The following is a 23,017-nucleotide window of genomic DNA, read 5'->3' as shown; positions in this document are numbered from 1 at the left end:
TGGCCAGGGAGTGTAGTGGAGGATGGCCCAAGTGCTTGGGCCCTGCACCCCACACCCCATGGGAGACCAGGAGAAGTACCTGGCTCCTGCCATCGGATCAGTGCGGTGCGCCGGTCGCAGCGCGCCGGTCGCAGCGTGCCGGCCGCGGCGGCCATTGGAGGGTGAACCAACGGCAAAGGAAGACCTTTCTCAAATATTGAAGGCTATTCCTTACTTATCTCAGTGTCTCCAGCTCCTGACATGACTTGTCACATATGGCAGGTGTCATTACTGGTGAATCTGTTAATTTAGCAATTAATGATTAGACTCTTTTCTTGACTAGCCTTTAGAAAATGATCTAGACTCTTTTCTAGAAATACATAGGTGAGTCTAATATTCTGAAGCATGAATTAAGAAATCACTGAGCAAGGAATATTTTGTGCTTCTTCCCTATAATTTTGGTACTTTTTTCTGGCTGCATAGATATGAATTATAATCATTTTAGTCAAAATTAGGCCAATAAACATTCTAGGAAATATTTTATTTGGTTCTTAATAAGGGAACATGTTCCTCCAATTACTTGTTCACAGTGGGTTATCTGTAAATCCCAAATTAATTGACAATTTTCTTTTTTTAACAAATGTACTAGATTAGGAGTACAGTCTGTTTTAATGGACAATTCAAGTTGAACATTTTAAAGCTGAATGTAAAAGATGAAACCAATGCAGAAAGTGTTGATCTCTTACTGTTTTTCTAAAAAGATTTATTTATTTTATTTGAAAGTCAGAGTTATACAAAGAGAGAAGGAAAGGCAGAGAGAGAGAGAGAGAGGGAGAGAGAGAGATCTTCCATCTGCTGGTTCACTCCCCAATTGGCCACAATGGCCAGAGCTGCACTCATCTGAAGCTAGGAGCCAGGAGCTTCTTCCTGGTCTCCTACGCAGGTGCAGGGGCCCAAGCACTTGGACCACCTTCTACTGCTTTCCCAGGCCATAGCAGAGAGCTGGATCAGAAGTGGCGCAACCAGGACTCGAACCAGCGCCCATATGGAATGCCAGCACTGGAGGCAGTTGTATTTATTCTTTAAGATCCATTCTGATTATATCTTCCCTGTGTGTAATACTGTAACAAATAAAAATGAACATCAAATATAGAAAAAAATACCTTTTTTTCCTGGACAGACAAATCAAGTGTCTATTAGAATGTACTATTTCAATAACTCTTCTTTACTAAGAGAGCTTAATTAACATTTTAGCAGTCTTAGATTTCCTTTGAGAGATGGAGAGGTTTTTCTTTTGGGTGACAAAATAGTATGTACAATCGGAATGTCCCTAAAATATGTGAGGTTTTCATACTTAGCTAGGTACATGTGAGACATCTAATATTGGTTAGGAGTTTGACAATGAAGCAGACGAGAGGATGTGAACATTAAATTATAAAGAACAACATAATCTTTTGAATTGAAAAAAAAATCACTTACAGTGCACCATTTTGTATTTAAACAAATCAGTTCCCCAATCCTGCAAGCTTCACTCCTTTTCCACTCATGAATCCTACAATATTTTCCCTAAATAACTATTTCAAATCAAAATGCGGTCCCTGTGGATTTATGAATTTGGTTCTTATGCACTTAGATTCAAATTCATGACTATAAATTTTGGTGGTTGTAAAGTAAATTAAATTACAGCAAAATCTTTCTTTGCTTAAAATTTCAATTTTTCTTTTAATTCATTTATTTGAGATTCAGGGTTACAGAGAGAGGGAGAGACAGAAAGAAAGGTCTTCCATCTGCTGGTTCACTCCCCAAATGGTCACAACAGCTGGAGCTGGACTGATCCAAAGCCAGGAGCCAGGAGCTTCTTCCTGATCTCCCACATGGGTACAAGGGCCCAAGCACTTGAACCACCTTCCACTACTTACCAAGGGCATGAGCAGAGAGAGCTGGATCAGAATAGGAGCAGCCGGGCTACAAACCAGTGCCCATGTGGGATGCTGGAACCACAGGCAGGTGCTTAACCTACCTCGCCACAATGCCAAAACCTAAAATTTCAATTTGAGAAGATAAAATATTAAAATTGCCACAATTCAGGCATTCAAATCATCAAATTATATATTCAGGGACTTTGATAATTTCATGGAAAAAATGGAATTAAAAGATAAAAAATAAACTTTATTTCTCAACTTCCTTCAAGGTCAAATCAATTTTGTAATCAATGATACTAGCCATTTAACCCTATAAATTTGAGAGTCTTGGGAATTTAATTATGTAAATTCAATCTCTCTTTTTTGTACATTTTTAACTGAATGAAAATGAGTGCCCTATAAAGATGTTTTTATGGGCTGCCGCAGTGGCATAGTGGGTAAAGCCGCCACCTGCAGTTCCGGCATCCCATTTGCATGCCAGTTTGAGTTCTAGCTGCTTCACTTCCAGTCCAGCTCTCTGCTATGGCCAGGAAAGCAGTAGAAGATAGCCCAGGACCTTGGTCTTCTGCACCCACATGGGAGACCCGGAGAAGCTCCTGGCTTTGGATAGGTGCAGCTCTGGCAATTGTGGCCATCTAGGGAGTGAACCAGCAGATGGAAGCCCTCTCTCTCTCTCTCTCTATATATATATATATATCTTTCTCTCTCTCTCTCTCTCTGCCTCTCTGTAACTCTGCCTTTCAAATAACTAAATGCATCTTTTTTAAAAAGGTTTTTAAGATTATAAAATAAAAAGTCAGAAGGAAGCAAATTAGGACTGTAAGGTGGATACCTAATGATTATCTATTGAAACTCTTGCAAAATTGGCCTTGTTTGATGAGAGGAATAAGCAGGAGCATTTTTATGGAAGAAAAGGAGGCCTACGGAAGCTTTCCTGGGTATTTTCTGCTAAAGGTTTGGCTAAGTTTCAGAAAATACTCTCTTGATAAGCAAATATTATTGTTCTTTGGTCCTCTAGAAAGTCAACAAGCAAAAGCCTTAAGCATCTCAAAAACCTACTGCCATGACCTTTGCTCTAATCAGTCCACTTTTGCTTGGATTGGATCAGTTCTCCATCTTGGTAGCCATTGCTTTGATTGTGATTTGTCTTCAAGATTGTACCAGGAAAGCCATGATTCATCTCCTGTTTTAATTCTTCCAAGAAACACTCCAGAGTCTTAATCCCACTGTTTAAAATTTCCACCAATAATTCTGCTCTTATCTGTGGCTCATCTGGGCGCACTAGTTTTGGCACTCATTAAGGCTAAACTTTTGTTCCAGTTTATTTGGAAACCAGAAAGTTTGCTTTTCAGTCAGAATTATGTAAACTTAGCATTTATATGTCTATGGTGTTGGTGATTGTTTCTGGTGTTAATCTAATTGTTGAAAACAACTGGGACATGAACAAGATTATTGTATGCTTCATAACTTGATTTGGATGGTCTGCCTCTGTAGATTTCATCTTCCACATAGTCTTATCCTTTCTTTTTTAAACATTGTAAAAATTAGTAATAATTGTACATTTTTATAGGTTGTGACATTTCAATAAATGTATACAATGTGTACCAATCAAAATGTTATCCTTTGGTAAATGTTGATTTCTTTGGGGCATTGTCCCTGTTGTAGGTATGGAGGACAGGTTTTTTGAACTTCAGACAGTAAGCTGAATGAGGCTCACATAGACAGCAAGCATAGGCAGCAGAGATTTATTCTAGGAAGCAAATACACTTTACAGGCAGGGTAGAGTCAGGGCTTGGAAAGGGCTTACCTTAGGCTCGAAGAATGACTTCGTTTAGAGTCTTCTCCCAGAGTCACAGGCAAGAGTACACTCCATAGGACTGTAGGAGCTGGGTTCTGAGAAGAGTTCAGGGCTCCAAGTTTGATTTGAACTGTGAATTTGTAGCCATATTTTCATAGAAGGGAGAGAGAGTTGTTGCCAGGGAGAGTTTTGCCTAATTTCCTGGGTGGAGGTGTACTGGTATCCCGGGTGGATCACTGTTGCTGGGGAGTCCTGGAACCAGGAGTCCTGGATAGAGAGGTGCTAGTGTCCTGGGCTGGCCATTACCTCATGCAAGCAGACAGGCAGTCTCTAAGCCAGCTGGTCTTCAAGCTGGCATTTTCAGATCAGCAGAACAAGAACTCCTAGCATTTACAGCCTCTTGAACTTCCCTCTTGTTGTTTTCCCTGAACCCTAGCTACGTCCCGCCTCAATTCCCATAAACTTCCTGAAGCATCAGTGATTTCACCATCCTTCCAGCCAAGCTTCACCGTAAAGTTAAGGTTTGCTTTTGCTCCAGTTTTAGAATAGTTCATGTTGCTTTGAAAGGGGTTCTTTTTGCACTGATATTCTTCTTAGCACCACAAATTAGATCTTATTCAGACCTGTTATAACAATTTAGTGTGAGTTTATTTTGGTGCAAAAGAATTTTTGAAGTCCATGCATGGTTTTTTCAAGTAGGTAATTTACATGAACTTGTTGAAGACCCACATGTAAACATTTAAGATCTCAGTCAATTCTCAGTCAATTTCTCTCTTTCTCCTTCTCTTTCTGCTTCCCTCATCTCTTCTGTCACCCTTTCCCTCCCTCTCTACATCTCCTTTTTTCTTTTTGGTCTTTCTTTTTGTCCTGCTTTAAAATTCAAGACAAAGGAACCCCTGAGATGTAAACAATCAATCAAATATTTACTCTATAGAAATTTCCACAGAAGGCTATCTGTATTTTATCACTATCTTATTTGTAAGAAAGTTTAATTTAAAGATTTTTATTTTTTACTTTAAATAAAATAAATTTTTTTTATTTGAAAGGCAGAGTTACATACACACACATACACACACACACAGAAGAGAGAGAGAGAGAGTGAGCGAGCGAGCAAGGTTTCATCTGCTGGTTCATTCCCCAAATGGCTGCGATAGCCAGGCCTGAGCCAGGCTGAACCGGGAGCCAGGATCTTCATCCAGGTTTCCTGTGTCGATGGCAGATTAGCCATCTTCTGCTGCTTTCTCAAGTGCATTAGCAGGGAACTGGATTGGAAGTGGAGCAGCCGGGACATAAACCAGCGCCCATTTGGGATGCCAGCAGTGAAGGATGTGGCTTAATCCGCTGCGCCACAGTGCTGGCCCCAGGAAGATTTCATTTAGGTTAGGCATAAAGTAGGAACTTGGGATGACATATTTTTAGCTTTTAAGAATCTCAATGTAGGGAACAGGGTAAGTGTTGTGACCTGGCAGGTAGAGCCACCACCAGCAATGCCAGCATCTCATATGACTGCCAGTTAATAGCTGGTGGCTCCACTTCCACTTCTGATCTCACTCATTGCTGATGCCCTGGAAAAGCAGTGAAAGATGGCCCAGGTTCTTGGGTCCCTGCTGCCCATGTGGGAGACCTGAAGGAAGCTCCTGGCTTCAACCTGGCCTAGCCCTGGTCATTCTGGCCATCTGAGAAGTGAACCAGCAGATGGAAGACCTTTCTCCCTGTCTGTCTCTCTCTCTCTCTAACTCTTTGAAATAAATAAATAAATAAAATATTTTTTTAAAAAACTCAACATAAAGGATGGAATCATTTCTATAGCTGATTAGTGATTTTTATTCTGTAGATATGGTTTTCTCTTGGGCTTGACAAAAATCCATGAACTCTGTAATAATTTATATCTGTGGCATTTAGGAATTGCCTTTTACTCTATTATTTCTCACAATTTCAAAATTTCTTATCTTCAAACTAGTAAAATAATGTAGCCCATGTTGGCATACAGAAAAAAAAAAGAAATTTGACCTTTTATTTATCTTATGTGGGCTAAATGGGTAAATGTGTATTTTGGGGGTAATGTTATTACCTTTATTTTTACCTTCACAGATGCCTGGATTTCTGGGATAGGTATAGTGGAAGCAATGTAAGTGAGTCTGAGAAAAGTAAGTTAAAAATTGTTTTAATCAATACATAATAATTATACATATTTGTGTGATACCACATAGTAATTAATTCAGTTCATGTATAGAATATATAATGAATGAATCAGAGTGATTAGATGTACATCTGTTTGAACTTTTGTCATTATTTTATGTTGGGAGATTGTGAAGTTCCTCTTCTAGTCCTCTATGACATGTACAGTGAATTGCTGTAAACTGTAGCCCCCTTCTGTGGCTGTAGAGCACTAGCACTAGCGCTTATTCCTCTCAATCTCCGTATTTTGGTGCCTGTTGCTCACCTTCCCTCTGTCTCCCCTGTCTTGCCCCATTCCTGACTCTAGTAACCTCTGTTCTGTTCTCTACTTCTGTAAGAGCAACTTAAATGGTTTTTCTTTCAAAAGAATTTTTAGTCTTCTGCATTGTTCACTGCTGCTGCTTCCGTGTCACAGCAGAACATAGCCTATGGACTGAGAATCTCAGATCAAGCAATTGGTTCAGATTTCTAAAGTTCAGATGTTACTAGTACTAGTCACAGGAAACTGCGTGCTATAACAAAAATGCCAATGAGAAGAAAGTTATTTTTCAAACATTTTCTGTTGTCTGAGAGTGTGCAGTCAGGATGACTTTCTTTCCCACCAGATGAAGAGGGTTGAGAAGCTTGTTTTGACCATCTGTCCAAAATCGAGCAGCTCCTTCACATCGCATTTCATGAAGACAAAGACCAGCAGTGTTTGTTTTATGACCGATGTGTAGTGTTGGATAGCTGTAGTGCTGACTCCTCACAGTCTTTAAAGGCCTGGATTCTATCTCTGATGACAGGAGTACTTAAAATAGGAGCAGAGTGTCCTGTTTGTATGGATTGCAGTTCACCTCAGCCATTGAAATAACCACATAATGGTGGAAGATACCACAGAGAGGTTTTATGAAAAAGTCCATCTGAGTCTGGAAGAATTGGTTGGACTTTGAATACTGGAAATGGATAGTAAAAGGCATTTAAGATATAGAGTAGAAATTAACCAAAGGCTGAAGATAGTGTATACCAGGGCTTGTTCAAGTAAAGGCAAACACTCCAGAGAACATCAAGGTAGGAAGGAAATCCGGGGGAGTAATGGCAGTTCTACTGTGAAGGTCACACTGGGAGGGCTTAAGTCTAGAGGAGACATTCGGACTTCATTTCATACATCATAGGAAATGACATAGCCATTCAAAGTTTCTCTTATGATACAATGAAAGCATGGAATGAAGCATAGAGCCAGTTTGGACTCTGTCCCGTAAAACCTTTTAAACCTGATCTGTATAATGCCCCTTGCCATCACTGTGTGCCTATGACTGGGCCAGCTTGTGAAAACATGCATCGCATTTCCTTGTGGAGTAGGGTGACGGATGATTGAGTAGGATTTGGAGCACAGGTAATTGGGAGATACAGCTGCACAGGCTGTTCAGGAATATGTGTCTTCTTATTTAGTTTCTGTGCTCTGTAGGTGATCCCTTCGAAAGGGATCTCTTATCCTTAAGTGACACTACTGCTACACTTTAGTGATTTAGGAAATATCTCTGGTCAGTGGGTGGCGGTATTGCATAGTAGAAATCATAGGTTGCATAGGCAGAAACTGTGGGCAATATCTGGCAATGTGACTGCCCTTACTCTCTGGATTATCAGATCACCTTCATAGTCACCTGAGGTTTCCTTTTAAATATAGGTTCTCATACCCTTGAATAATCTGATTCAGTCGGTCTGTGATGGGGCCCTGAAATAGAAGTATATGTGTGTGCCCATGTGTGCATGTTCACGTGTGCATATGTCAACATTTGAGTTAGCTACATTTGAGAATTGGTGACTTAATCTTTCTGATTCTCAACTTTCATAGGACTGCTGGAAACATTAAATGAGAAATACATGTGAGTTTTATAAGCTTTGAATCACAGTAAAACATTAACTGTTAATTAGAATATTTGTTGAAATAACTTTTCATTCCTTTTTAAAAGACTTCATTAGTTTCTCATTGATTTCAAGTTTAAATGCAAGAGATCATACTATATGTGTCTGATTTGTATGCATCGTTCTAGAACAATGTGAGACAAGTGATGAATTTTGCCCAGTAGAGCACCTAAAATATGTTAATTGTGTATTGGTTTTAAATGTTGAATAGGTGGCTGAAAGAAGACAATTGTTTGATTTTCTTTTTAAATCTAAGGAATAAATGCCAGTTTTAAAAAGTAGGAGACATAAACAAAACTTGTTTCTATATGTTTTTAATTGAAAACTCACATTTATTATTGATACTATCATAACTTAATTTACAAGTATGTTCTGACTTCCTAGTTTAAGAGCAGTACTCTTAGATACACTGTTGACTTTATCTTTTCCAAGCCAAAAACAATAAAATAGACAAAACAACACCAAAAACCTTTGTGTAAATAATAGGGGGTTTGAAACATGTCTTTTTTCAGATAATCATCAAAAATAGATTTCAGCAGCTCGATACAATCTTTATATAATAATACATGGCATAAATGTCAGTTGACCTTGAACCTTATAGCACATTGTAAACAGTTTTTAACCTTTATTCACAGTTTCTGTGCAACTACAGTTTCCAATTCAGAAGGATTTTCTAATGCAGAAGTCCACTTGTATCTTATGATAGTACCACAGCATCTCCTTTCTTCTGCAGTCTCTCAATTTTCATTTTGCTTATACTTCAACCTTACACCTGGACAACCTCCACATTAATCCATTCGGAATCATTTGTTCTTCTCCTGGACCTACTGAGTCACCCAAAAAGGGCAAGTTGTTCAGGGAGCCTCACTGGCATGTTCCTTCTGTACTTGTTACCATCTTCTAATGCCATTTTGCCAGCAGCCAGTCACTTTAGACTATTAGCTTGAAGTTCATTTAGAAGATTTAAGTAAATATCTGATTTCAGGAACCTGGGATAGGAGTCCTTTTCCATAAGAGTATATATGACTTTTTGGGCTTCATCGAAACATGTGTGAGTTGGTGCTTTAATTCTCTTGGCAGTAGATTCTCGAGTGCGAAAGTCAATATTGATCTGAAAGGATTCCAAACTAATTAATATGCAATCCTCATTTGTTATAATTTTTATTTTGTTGTTTTCTGAAGCATTTCAAGAAAATCACTTTACATGCTCATTTAAAACCGTTCACGTTTCTCTGGAATGCCTTTGCTAGATACTCCAGGTTTGCTCGTACTCTAGTTGGGAGATACGAAAGAGGCTGACACTGAACTGTATAGACGCACAGAAGGAGGTGCAGGTATCAGAGAAAGAGTAATGTGGACCTTTAACATTAGTAAGAGGACAGGACTCTTTATGTGGGTATTTTCTGCTTGGACAAAGCGTATTTAACTGGAAGGTGGGCACTGCTCCCAACTGGAAATATTTTTGCTGCTGCAACTTTATGTATTATAGGAATCTGTTTTATCCTTATCTAAGAGCAGGAAGATCAGCCCTCGAGCATATAGACCTGGCCTGGAATGCCATGTCCCATCTCCCTGTCACAGTAGGTAATTTTACAAAATCAGTCTTTTCATTCTTTATACTGAGTCACAAATATAGAGAATTATGTTATCATTGCACTGAATTATATGAATCTACTTAAACATATGGAAGTAAAGTGATATTCGAATAGAATATCCTGTGCTGTGCTTGTTGAGAGCTATTTCTGTGTCTATGTTCTTATGCACACACACACACACACACAGATAGTCATGAACTCAATACTCACTTGCTTAGCAGCATCTGAATGCACAAAGGCTTTATATATCTTCTCTGCCTTGCAGTGCAAATGGTCAGATTCTGTTTTCTTGTAGTCTTCACAAGCCAGCCAGAACTCAATGTTCTCCTCACTGAACTCAGACTTTAGGAAATTTCCAAAGACATCTTGACCAGCTAAAACAAAAGGAGGGAATTGAGAAATTAAATTAATTGAAGAAATTTATGAGAAGAGTACTAGCCCAATCTCTGTGTACAAAAGGAAGAGATGGCTGAATTAGCTATATCACAGTTTATCAAAAGGAAGTTCTTGGAGAATCCTTCATTGATGCAAGAGGAATCTGGGGCCAGACAAACCTTCCCTGAGTCACAGAGCTGCTCCTTGTGGCTGCGGAACTATGCTCTGCTTCTGTTTGCTGTTTAAATTGAAATTCTGCTCTGCTAATTATAAAACAATCTCTTTTTAAAATATACAAAGTCTTAGCCAGAGTGTTCAGTATTTTAAAGTATTTTAGGGAAGCAGACATTGAAAGGGCATTAATATCATGTTAATAATTAACAAACCTAATTTTCCAATCGATTCATTTTAATTAAAAAATGTGAGGTCAGTATGTTACTTGTGTGCCTTATGTCCTGAATTTATTTGCTGGTATTACTGAGACTTTTCTATGTGCCTTTGCTGTGTCATTTCTTTGTTTGGCTGAGTTTTAGACTAAGTCAGATAACAAAATGGGTGAAGTAGGTTGAATTACTTAATTCTCATGCAAGACTCCTGAGAGTGATTCTGGGGAAAAGAGGATAAATCTCTGGATAGAACCAAGCTTATCTACACCTCTAGCTCTGATAGAAAAACAATGTCCCTTACAAGGGGAGGCCAAGCTCATTTCATTCTTTACTGTCTCTCCTCAAAAAATTCCCACCGGATTCTTTGTATTTAATAGCCTTCTATCACAGCCCTTGTTTGGTTTGTTGCGGAAAGATTATCTTATTTTTTTTTTAATTATTCCATTCTTTTTTTTCCTTTCTTTCTGTTTATATTTCTTTCTGAGACCAAACAAGAGAGGGAGGAGGAAATAGGGGGAGGGGGGAGTAGGTGAGAGGGCGGGTGTGGTAGGAAGAATTACCATGTTCTTAATGTTGTATTTATGAGATACATACAAGTAAAAAAAAAAGCCTTCATCAAATCCTGGTTATTAAATTTATCACGTTATGGTTAATGTACTCATTTACTTTGTATGCCTCAAATACCTTCTGTTTAGTAAGGACTGTGTTTTTGTTTTTGAATTCGTGGTGTATTTTTAGTACCTGACAGATAAAGGTGGGATGAATGAGTGAATTAGTGACTATCTGATAAAATAAATAATTGAATAAATTAATCATGAGCTTTAATCCAGCTGTACAGTATCCATTCTTCAGATGGCTTTCAAAATGGAAATTTGTATGTTGAGATATTTGGTTTATTTTTAAACTTTTAACTTCAGAGCCATAGCACAAATTTTAATTTTGTTCCTGAACTAATCAAGGGGAATATCTATTAGCCCTGGAAGAAGCTGGTGGCAGAATTTAGTGTTAGCCAACAATATATTACACAGAGGCATCTGTGCTGAACTTATCAGTGAACACAGAAAAATCAAAATACAACTTTTGGTAGTTAATCTGTACTTACCTTGGGTGGCAAGAAGTTTTTCCAGGGATTGAGACCACTGCATTACTTCATCAGCAGAGAGTCTGCAAGTGGACAAAATATACATAAAGTAATAAAATACCTTTTTTTTTGCAAGCACAAATGAAGTCAGGGTGGCTGTTACATTTTAATTACTTTTACAAACTAAGACTTACTCTAGTTATAATAAATCTTACTAAAATTTTCTAGGAAAGACAAAATTTTCCCTAGCATTATCATATTTGTGAAAATATCTGCCAATAAAGTTTGAAAAATCCAAATAGATAAAATCTGATAGTGCAAAAATAAATAGCAAATATATGCACATATGTTTGTATTTAGTTTACCTTGGTACTCATGTAGTCTAATCTTATTTGATATATTACTTGAAAGAAACAAATTCCACTACGTGCAGTATTAATTTCTCACTAGGATATAGAGCTGTTACAGAGGTTGCTCTTGTAAGTGATAACGACAGTTCAGTGTATTCAAGTACGTACATGTCCTTGGACTTGGAAGATTTTATCCCAGACTCCAGATGTGGGATCACAGATCTCAGGTATGCTTTCATGTCCATTCCACTGCAAAAGACACAGAAGTTAATATTCATATTTGTTCAGTAGAATTCATTTCAGTTGTAAAATTTAAAGAGCATGGGATAAACTGATCTAAGAACATAAGACAATAATAAAAATAGTTGATGAAACATTTTGTTATATTAAGATAGAGCCCATTTTTATTACTTAATGTCTGGAAAAGTCCCCACCTAATTTAGTACCACAACATGATTTTTAATACAGTAGAATCTAATAAGTCACAACAGGTAATTGCTCTGATTTGGCTAAACTAAATGCCCCAATTCTTTGTTCATTCACAATCCGTTTGTCATTGAAGGCAGTGTAAGTGAGACACCGAATGAACTTACAAAGTCTTAGGCCTCTTTTTTTGTGTTTTGTCGTCTAGAAGTGAGTGACCAGTTTCTTTCAGTTCCTTTGAGTGGGCAGAGTGAGCAGAGAAGAACATTCCTGGCATCCTGTCCAGCCTTGGCGTGGAGATGGCTGCTGCTTGCATGGTCCTCTCGGCGAGTGTCTGTTAGTTAATGTGTCTGCTGCTTTATATAGGGAAGGCAGGCAGTGTCTGCTTTTCAAAGCAGCCTGTTTATCAAGTGATGTTACCGCAGACGCTGGAAGTTCCTCCTTTCTTGGTGTTTCGTGACGTATGTCTTAAAGAAAAAAGCATACAGTGATGTCTTGTGGTTGAAACTTAACCAAATGAGAGCAGGTCACTTGATTAGAAAGAAAGAGAAAAAATATTTAACCTGTAGAAGCACTCTCACGTATGTCACGTGTCTAAAGCATTGGCAGATCAGTCTGGTTCTAGGAGATGCTTGTTTCTTCCTTAAAAATGCATATTCCAATAAAATCTTTCATTTGTTGTACTTATTGTGTCACATAGAAATCAATATTAGAGTTGTTACCTCTTCTCCCATTCTCATGCTTTAGATAGTTATTTTTTAAGATTAATTTTATTTATTTGAAAGGCAGAGTGATAGAAAAAGAGGGATACAACACACACACACACACACAGATCCTCCATCTTGTGGTTTACACCCCAAATGGCAGCAATGGCTGGCATTGATCCAGGCCAAAGTCAGGGGCCCAGACAGGACTCTTTCTGGGTCTCCCATATGGGTACCATGGCCCCAGGACATTGGTCCATCTTCCACTGCTTTCCCAGATGTATTAGCAGAGAGCTAGATAGGAAGTGGAGCAGCCACGACAAACCAGTGCCCACGTGTGATGCCAGTGCCAGAGGTGGCAGCTTAACCCCTGGTCCTAGCTCTTGATTGTAAAATTCTCTTGATCACATTATTTGTAAAAGTTTGTTCTTTTTCTTTTACAGGAAGCAATGTTTAAAAAAATCTGATTTTTTTAATATATCTAGCAGGAAGGAATGTTATTAGTTGTTAATGTCACTTTTTCCCACTTCAACACTCATCCTTTAGATCCAAGACAGGGAATTCTCATGTGAGTACTTGTCAAGGTGTGTGACACATAAGATGATTTTATGGCATATGTAACTTTTAATATTAGTCTAATATTTATTAGTACTATAACTATCATACCACATTGATTTTTTACATAATAATTCCTAGGAAAAGAACAAAATATATGAAAACCTATAAATAAATAAGAGAATGTTTGCCATAAAAATATGATATAATATGTAATATACTGATCCTAAACAATCACACAATATCAGAGGGAAAGCAGCTCAGGGTAAAGTAAGAATGTATTTGGATAGACCCAAAATATGTATTTAGATGATCTTCTAAATCTTGGCAGTATCTCCAGAGAAATATAGTCTCTCATTAATTGAGATTGAAATTTAGAAAAAAAAAAAACAAAAACGAGAAACTAAATGACTGACTAATCACCTCTCAGTGTAGAAGGGTAAGTACAATATAAGCTCTTAAAGTGTTTGTGTAGAATGTGGCTTATTCAAAGAGTATTCATTTACATTTCCTTTGGATTTTGTCACTAAAGGACAGCAGTTTATATTAGATAAAGCTTGTAAATGGGAGGAGACTATTTTTCTGTCCTGGTTCTGTCATTAGGATAAAGAATATTTGGGGGGCCAGTGTTATGGCATTTCAGGTACAGCTGCCACCCGTGATACTGGCATTCTATGTGGGCATTGGATCATGTCCCAGCTGCTTCACTTCCAATCCAGCTCCCTGCGAATTGCCTGGGAAAAAGAGGTGGAAGATGGCCCAAGTGTTTGGGCCCTTGCCACCCATGTGAGAAACCTAAATGAAGCTCCTGGCTCCTGCCTTTGGCCTGGCACCCCTGGCCTTTGTGGCCATCTGGCAAGTGAACCAGCAGATGGAAGATCTCTGTCTGTTCCTCTCTTTTTCACTTTGACTTTCAAATAAATGAATAAATATTTTTGAAAAAGAATATATGAAGAAAACATTCATAATCTTATAAAGTTCACTTATACATAGTCACGAGCATATTTTATATTGTATGCAACAGACATCATTTGATGTTAGAAAGATAACATGATTCAGTAGGAAAGAGCACTAGTGAGATAAACTGACTTCTTTTGAAGTGACCCAGACAAAACTGATAAGGCGCCAAGACTGATGACGGAAAGGCATTTGTTTGTATACTTCCTGTGATTCAGTCCATACTTATTTTTCTGTTAAAATCATCATCACTCATGCTGTTTGTTTCCTAGCCTTTTTTTTTTAAATTTTGTTATTGTTACTTGAGGTAGAGTTATAGACAGAAAGGGAGAGAAATTCTTGCATTTACTGGTTCACTCTCTAAATAGCCACAGCTGGGCCAATGGGAAGACAGGAGCCAGGAACTTCTTCCAGGTCTCCCATGTGGGTGCAGGAGCCTACCTTCCACTGCTTCCCATAGCAGAGAGCTGGACTGGAAGAGGAGCAGCCAGGACTAGAACCAGTGCCCATTTGGGATGCCAACTCCTCAGGTGGAGGTTTATCCCACTAAGCCACACCGCCAGCCCCCCTATACTAACCTTTTAATCTGCTAGAAAATTGTAAGTTATGTTAGAGGAAAATGATTTTTAAAATGGCCCAATGTTTTTTTCTTGGTGTTTATAGTACATTTTATTTTTGTTTGATTGCATAACTAGAATGTGGCAAACATTGCCAAATAATAAACATAATATTTTCCTGACTTTAATGAGACTATCTTTAATATAAATATTTTTATATATAATGCGGACTATTGACCTCTGACACCCATTATCATGTCTGGTAGTTTTTCCTATGTTTCTCCTATTTGTTATTTCATTATTTCTTTTTATTCTTATAATGTATTAATTTCAGATATAAAATATTATTTTAAATAAAAATGGCCCAATATTATTGTCATCTAAATATATCGACAATTTCCCAAGCATTATTCTGCACTAGTAGTTCCTTTGGATGTTAATAAGCATCCCAGAACAGCAGCAGCAAAACTTCTGGGGCCAAATGAATTTGAGAAATAGTGAATTTCTAATTTTTCAAAGAACTGAACCCTCTTTAGATAGTAAAAGTAATTTGTAGAAATAATGTTCTTTCTTTCTTTCTTTCTTTCTTTCTTTCTTTTTTTTTTTTTTTGACAGGCAGAGTGGACAGTGAGAGAGAGAGACAGAGAGAAAGGTCTTCCTTTGCCGTTGGTTCACCCTCCAATGGCCGCCATGGCCGGCGCACCGCGCTGATCTGATGGCAGGAGCCAGGTGCTTCTCCTGGTCTCCCATGGGGTGCAGGGCCCAAGCACTTGGGCCATCCTCCACTGCACTCCCTGGCCACAGCAGAGAGCTGGCCTGGAAGAGGGGCAACCGGGACAGAATCTGGCACCCCGACTGGGACTAGAACCCAGTGTGCCGGCGCTGCAAGGCGGAGGATTAGCCTAGTGAGCCACGGCGCTGGCCGAGAAATAATGTTCTTTTGATACTGTTAGGAAATTGTAGTCCAAGACCAAAATAAATATTTACCCCTTAATACATAAGGGGTAAATTGTAAATTGTAAAGTAATTGCTTTAAACCTCCCAACATTTATTTACTCTAATATAGACTGTCAAGTTCAAGCATTGCAAGTAGTTACAGTTGCTTGCTTTCAGACTCAGACTCAATCCTGCATTATGATTGAATGTAGAAGTCATCCTGGTGATGCCATAATGTGTATACTCTCTCAGCTGCTGCTTGCTAGCCGCTCAAATCCTTTTGTGCCACAGCAAGGCAGTTGTGGTCCAGTTGTATCAGCAAGGGCTTACAAGTCCATGGCAGGGCACTGAGAGTTCCCTAAAGATCTCTCACTGTGGTAGTCCGACCACTCTTGTTAAATTCATTAAGGAAAGACATCAAATAGTAACTTTTTTGGAAACAATGACTTTGATTGGAATTGCAAGGATTTCAGAACAGCCTTACAGGTTTAGATGCCATTTAGGACACCTGCATACCATTTCAGAGATCCAGGGCTCCACCCCCAGTTCTAGCTTACTGCTAATGCGCATCCTGGGAGGAGTAATGAACTCAAACAGTTGTCCCTGCCACCAACATAGGAAAACTATATTGAGTTCCTGGCTTATTATCCCCCCATCACCCTACTCCAACCTCTACCACTGTCATCACCCCTCCACAATGTTATATATATATATATTTAAAAAAATTATTTATTTATTTGAAAGTCAGTTACACAGAGAGAAGAGAGGCAGAGAGACAGAGAGAGACAGAGAGTGAGGTCATCCATCCAATGGTTCATTCCCCAGATGGCCGCAACAGCCGGAGCTGTGCCGAAACCTCCTCCAGGTCTCCCACATGGATGCAGGGGCCCAAGGACTTGAACCATCTTCTACGGCTTTCCCAGGCCATAGCAGAGAGCTGGATTGGAAGTGAAGCAGCCGGGACTCAAACCGGCGCCCATATGGGATGCCAGCACTTTAGGCCAGGGCTTTAACCCACTGCGCTACAGCGCCCGCTCCAATGTAATATATTTATTATAATCAAAATTATTATGATATATCATTATCACCAAAGTCCATTAGAGTTCACGTTTGGTGCCGTGCATCTGTGCATTGTTTAAATGACATGTGCATACTATTTTAGTGACATACAGAATAGTTTCCTCTGTAAGAAAAATCCTAAGTGTTGTATTTTAAAATATCAAGAAGACTGGCTCAGTAAAACATTTCAGATTATGGTTATTAATTTCAATGGTGAAAATGAGGAACATTTTAATTTTTGTTTGATTGATTTTCCATTTTGAATCTAATAATTCCTACTAGCTGAGAAGTAGTAAGGAATGTTTTGCTGAATGATTTTTAACCTTGATATCTATTAAACTGATGTTGAGCCTCAATAATAATGCTTAAATTTTGTGGTGGATGTTAGGAATTAGGGGATGAAGGACATTGGTGAGTATGAGATTATATTTTAAAAATAAAAATAGGGGCCGGCGCCGTGGCTCAATAGGCTAATCCTCCACCTAGCGGCGCTGGCACACCGGGTTCTAGTCCCGGTCGGGGTGCTGGATTCTGTCCCGGTTGCCCCTCTTCCAGGCCAGCGGAGGATGGCCCAAGTGCTTGGGCCCTGCACCCCATGGGAGACCAGGAGAGGCACCTGGCTCCTGCCTTCAGATCAGCGTGGTGCGCCGGCCGCAGCACGCCGGCCACGGTGGCCATTGGAGGGTGAACCAATGGCAAAGGAAGACCTTTCTCTCTGTCTCTCTCTCTCACTGTCCACTCTGCCTGTCATAAAAATAAAAATAAATAAATAAAAAATAAAAATAGGGGCTAGGACTCTGGTTCAGGGGGTTAAAGCCCTGGCTGGCAGTGCCAGCATCCCATATGGGTGCTAGTTCAAGTCCTGGCTACTTCACTTCCAGTTCAGCTCCCTGATTATGCACCTGGGAAAGCAGTGGAGGATGGCCCAAATTCTTGGGCCCTTATCCCCACATTGGAGAGAGACCCAGAAGAAGCTCCTGGCTCCTGACTTTGGATCGGCTCAGCTCGGGCCATTGAAGCCATATGGGGTGTGAACCAGGGGATGACAGACCTCTCTACCTTTCTATGTAACTTTCAAATAAATACATAATAAACAAAAGAAAGAAACGGAACTCCTTTAAAAAATTTATCTGTAGTGGAAGAGTCAGTGACATAAATAGAAATTTTGAACATTTGAAGTAGAGTATCTTTTTTTTAAGATTTATTTTATTTATTTATTTATTTATTTATTTGAAAGAGTTAGAGAGAGGAGAGGCAGAGAGAGAGAGAGAGGTCTTTCAACTGATGGTTCACTCCCTAAATGCCTGCAATGGCTGGAGCTGTGCCAATTGGAAGCCAGAAACCCGGAGCCTCCTCCAGGTCTCCCACGCGGATGCAGGGCTCAAGGACTTGGGCCATCTTGTACTGCTTTCCCAGGCCATAGCAGAGAGCTGGATCGGAAGTGGAGCAGCTGGGACACGAACCAGCACCCATATGAGATGCTGGCTCTTCAGGCCAGGGCATTAACCCGCTGCGCCACAGCACCGGGCCCGAAGCAGAATATCTTAATTCGACAAACTTTCATTGCATTTCTGCAACGTGGTAGATGTAAGGTACTGCAAATATAATGCTAAGTGAATCCGTATCCTTAGGGGTCCAACATGTAGTAGGCCAGGCAGATGTTTAAACAAGTAATCAAAGTGAGTGGTGCCATTAGAGTCCATGTGCTGAGGACGGAACACAGAAGGAATAGTTAATTCTGAAAAACCAGGAAAGAAAGCAAAGCACTATTACGTTTGTTACAGAATCAATAGGGGTTTTTGTTTGTTTTTTGCCTTGTCTTGTAGTATTTGTATTCAGTAACCTGTGGAAAGTACAAAAGGACACAGCTGAGAGATAAATGGCATTCCATAAGCAGAAACATCTTTGTGTTTAAGGATCATGGAAGAATGAATCCTGTATGTAAACATACAGCTTTACAAACCTTAAAATGAACTCTAAAAGACAGTTTTGTGAGCCTTACCCCTCAGTTGTCAGGGAATGAATGCCGGATAGCTCATCTGTGACTCCTCATTAAGTTGACTCACTACCTGGGCCTTTTTTGGCTCCTGTGGCCTTTGGAGTCTTCAATGCTTATTAGTAGGGTTACCAAAAATGTTTTAGCTAACTTTAATAGAGTTTATTTGAAAAAGCTTCGACAAAAGTGAGTTTGAAGAATCTTTATGTTTGTATGGAGTGTTGATGGGGACATTGATGCCTACTTTCTGTCTTTTGCGACTGAAAAGATTAAACTTTTAAAGTTGCTTCTGGTTTTGTTTTCTAAACAAAGAAATGTGCTGACAGAATTTTAATAAGAGCAAATATCTACCAGCTCTGAAGTTCAGTGATCTCAGTAAATGCAACTGAGCAAGATAAGCATCTGGTTTCTTTTCTCACCCTGATCTAATCAACTTAAAGTAAACATTGAGTATCTATTTTCTGTAATTTGAGAGCTTATAAGAAAATTGAATTTAGGACCATTAGTGAACTGGGCTCATGAGATTCTATAAGGCCTATTTTCCAAGTTATTTTTGAATATACTAAAAGAATCCTTGATTGATATTTTTCCTGTAGTTAATTTTGCACTGCATTGATTCATTTTTATTTATTATAACCTTCTCATTTATAATCATTTGAACAAGAGAATGCAGTCACAACTTACTCTGTTAAATGTTCAGCAAGTGCCTTATTCCCAAGTCCAACTAAGTAGAGTGTGTAAGGACGGTGTATATGCTGTAAGAACAGTGCAGAATTACCTGGAACTGGGGTGGGATGCTCAGTACATAACATGTAGCATGGATGTGAAAGTGAAAGTTCTGAAAGGTTGGTACACAGAGGGAATTTGCTAGGTAGATAAGTTATAAATCTTAGGGACTCAGTTCAATGAATGGATTATAATGTCAAGTTTCCAATAACTATTTCAATGATTTACCTTTTGTCTTACTAAACATTAAAGTAGTTAAAAACAGTGACTTATTTGCTTCATTTTTTTCAGGTTAATTATGTGATTTTCTTTGAAAAAAGTCAAGGCTGCCTGATGTACTCTGTTCTTACAAAAGTCAAACTACTTATTGCTCATTAATACAAGAATGGTATTTTTTTCAATTTTTGTATCTGTTTATGTATGTATGTATTATTTTTTCTGAATATTAATGTCAAACCCACTGGATGTTTATAAACAGTGGCCACCCTTAGCATGATTTTTACTGTTACTATGGGTACTTATGGTCTGTGGTATTCCAGAATTTCCTGTGCCTGATCTAAATTTTTATTTTTAATTCTATTTTTTAATTTTTTTCCCAAAGAAACCTTTTATTTAAGGAGTATAAATATCATAAGTACAGCTTTAAGTATAGTGATTCTCCCCACCATACCCGCCCTCCTACCCCACTCCCACCCCCAGATAGACTATTTTGGCTGCTGGTGTCCCAAGTCGTGTGCATCTGTGCCCTCCACGTAGGTCCACTGTGTCGCTTAATTTCCATAGTTTTCTCCCTGACTCTTCCCTGACACTGTACTCTTTCCACTTTTTAAACTATCTTCTCATAGACTAGAGCAGTAAGCTCCCTTCCTGCTCCACCATCGTAATCCAATTCCTGTCCTTTTCAACTGATTGATTTATTCCCTTTTTTTAATTTAAAAAAAATGAATAAAGAACTTTTGGCTTATTGAATTTTAGTGAAATGTTAAGCTTTCTGCATTTCACAGGACTATGAGCTCAATCCAAGTTATAACTTTGCCTGGTGTGTGTGAGTTTGATCAAATTAGCTAACTTGTCATTTTCCTCTGTTGTGAAGAGGGTAGATAATGCAGAAAACCAGGGCAGTGTATTTGGTGGGAACTCATAGTTAGAACAACTCATAATCTTGTTTTATCTTTTGTCTCAGAAGACAAAAACTTATAAACTGCTATAAAATGTAATTTTAATTGTGAAAATCAGGTAACTTTGAGAAAATTTTGTCTTCTCTTTGTTGTCATTGTAAGGTTTTAAGCTCTCACATCATCCCTATTTGGTGTCTTATTTGTGACTTTGGCCCTTTCTCCATAGTTGATTCTGTTTTGACATTGCCCTTAGTTGAGACAGTAAAATCTTAGCATATCAAAAACATTGCATGGAAAAAGTAAAAGAAGCCTGGTTTGTGTGGGTGTTTGTTCCATTTCTAGCATGGAGTTTCTTTTTTCACATGTTTGCCTCCCCATGTGATAGAGACTGAGTGTTGCTTGTCCCAGATTGCAGTGTGAGGTTGGGTATGTGCAAGGAGGCAGGGAAGCCAGGAAGGAGTGGGATTAGTATTGGAAATGTTAAAGTGACACTAACAAAATCCATGAAGGTCTCTGAAACAGATATATTTATCTCCTGAGTTCACTGTTAGTTATGAGACAGCAATCATTCATTCCCAAGGAAACTGCAGTGATAGGATGGTTTTGATGTCATTAATTGTGTGGTCCTGCTCACTCCTGGAAATGATATCCTTTAACGAACGTAAGTGGTAGATGACCACATTGCATAGTCTACCCTCTATAAAATGTCTTTATGTTTTAAGTATCTTAAGATGAATCAAGCCGGCGCCGTGGCTCAATAGGCTAATCCTCCACCTTGCGGCGCCGGCACACCGGGTTCTAGTCCCGGTTGGGGCGCCGGATTCTGTCCCGGTTGCCCCTCTTCCAGGCCAGCTCTCTGCTATGGCCAGGGAGTGCAGTGGAGGATGGCCCAGGTGCTTGGGCCCTGCACCCCATGGGAGACCAGGAAAAGCACCTGGCTCCTGGCTCCTGCCAGGATCAGCGCGGTGCGCCGGCTGCAGCGGCGGCCATTGGAGGGTGAACCAACGGCAAAGGAAGACCTTTCTCTCTCTGTCTCTCTCTCTCACTGTCCACTCTGCCTGTCAAAAAAAAAAAAAAAAAAAAAAAAAAAAAAAAAAAAAAAAAAGATGAATCATTATTTACTATTCATAGAAAAATAAAAGCTGCTGAGACCAAGATTATCAGTATATTAGGATTTTTCCCCTTTATACAGAATTCCCCTCCTATTTGGATCTGTTTCAAAGATAATAGAGTAATATCATACAGGATGTATGATTTCACCATTTAACTTCTATTTTATGAGAAAAGTTGTATTTTGTACAAAATATTATTTGAACTAACCATTAAATAGATTTGAAATGTTGAGACTTTTTTTCTGGTAGAAAGCATTCCTAGCTTTGAAATCAAACACCTGTTATGCTAGAAACAACTATAAGATGATACTGACACAGATGTTTATGATCCCATAGAAAGGTGAAAAATTCTATGATTATATCAAGTAACATCTATGACTATGTTAGCTATTGCTGAGTAGCAATAATTGATATCAATGATTAAAACTGCATCCACATTTATGGAGAAATGTTGTTATTATCTGGCTATATTTCTTCTTTCCAATAAGCATTGTTTGTTCTTTTCCAACTGTTCAACTTGATAAAACTCTTGCATTTTTATATGTGAACTATCTTCCCTTCCTCCTTCCTTCTCTCATTTTATACATCCCTAACTTCTTTGGCTTCTGAGTGTGTAGATAGAATATGAATAACTGCTTTCACTGTGAAACCTTTGTCTTTGGTAACAGCCCTCCTTTGTGAAATTAGGAGGAAAAATAGAGCACCTCAATGGATTGTTGAAAGCTTAGAACATGGGACTGTGTCTCCCATGTTCCAGTAGAATCTGTAGTCTTTCAGTCAAGCTCTACAAGCAAAGAAAACTTCTCTGAAATAAATTTTTTGCATGATTTTAACGGATAAGCATGACATTTGTTGAAACATAGTCAAAATAAACTGAAACAAATTCATTTCTTTATGGTAAGGAATAGAGTTTAGTAAGGAAAAAAATTAGAGTAATTTTTCTAAAATTAAATACGTTTTGATCAGTGAATACATATGGATGTTAATTCAACATTCCAAACAAGTCTTCTCCAAACTAGTTCCAGTGCTAATGTCATTCTCTCTTTAAGGGTTACTCATGAAAAATACTTACTTTAAAACATGTTTTTGGATGCTGTCCCCATTTAACCTAAAGAAAACCCCAAAACTGTTATATGTGCCTGTGAGGCCTGACTTCATTTGATTCCTTTATGACTTCTTGACCTCAGCACCTTTCACCCTTCCCTTCTCTCACTTCCTTCAGCTACACTGATCCCAACTACTTTTCAACCTATCAGAGCAATTCTTGCCATGGGGTTTGTGCACTGCTTGTTCCTTCTGCCTAGA

At 38.7% G+C, this 23,017-nt stretch overlaps 1 protein-coding gene and 2 long non-coding RNA genes across 6 annotated transcripts in view; 1 reads left to right on the top strand and 2 right to left on the bottom strand.

The window, feature by feature from the left end:
• LOC108178230 (uncharacterized) overlaps positions 1–23,017 on the top strand; it is a 194,473-nt gene that overhangs the window by 102,429 nt on the left and 69,027 nt on the right. For both annotated transcript variants that reach the window (XR_011381237.1, XR_011381238.1), the window contains one exon: positions 5,791–5,846. This is a non-coding gene — a long non-coding RNA (uncharacterized lncRNA). The remainder of the gene's footprint in view (positions 1–5,790; positions 5,847–23,017) is intronic.
• On the bottom strand, positions 963–3,846 carry LOC127483505 (uncharacterized). The gene is made up of 3 exons (XR_011381236.1): positions 3,709–3,846; positions 1,899–2,018; positions 963–1,100 (listed from the first exon to the last, which is right to left on the bottom strand). It is a non-coding gene; the product is annotated as an uncharacterized lncRNA (long non-coding RNA).
• Positions 8,081–23,017, bottom strand: part of RGS1 (regulator of G protein signaling 1) — a 55,865-nt gene continuing 40,928 nt past the window's right edge. For all 3 annotated transcript variants that reach the window (XM_070054907.1, XM_070054908.1, XM_070054909.1), the window contains exons 3-7: positions 12,163–12,459; positions 11,738–11,818; positions 11,241–11,302; positions 9,588–9,751; positions 8,081–8,893 (exon numbers count right to left, since the gene is read on the bottom strand). In XM_070054907.1, coding sequence (XP_069911008.1) covers positions 8,708–8,893; positions 9,588–9,751; positions 11,241–11,302; positions 11,738–11,818; positions 12,163–12,308 — 639 coding nt within the window. In that variant the 5' untranslated portion in view covers positions 12,309–12,459 and the 3' untranslated portion in view covers positions 8,081–8,707. The remainder of the gene's footprint in view (positions 8,894–9,587; positions 9,752–11,240; positions 11,303–11,737; positions 11,819–12,162; positions 12,460–23,017) is intronic.

This window comes from Oryctolagus cuniculus, chromosome 13 (genome assembly GCF_964237555.1).
Source record: "Oryctolagus cuniculus chromosome 13, mOryCun1.1, whole genome shotgun sequence".
Classification (NCBI taxonomy): domain Eukaryota; kingdom Metazoa; phylum Chordata; class Mammalia; order Lagomorpha; family Leporidae; genus Oryctolagus; species Oryctolagus cuniculus.
Note: the sequence above shows the minus strand (reverse complement) of the source record. Positions and strands in the feature narration are given on the sequence as shown.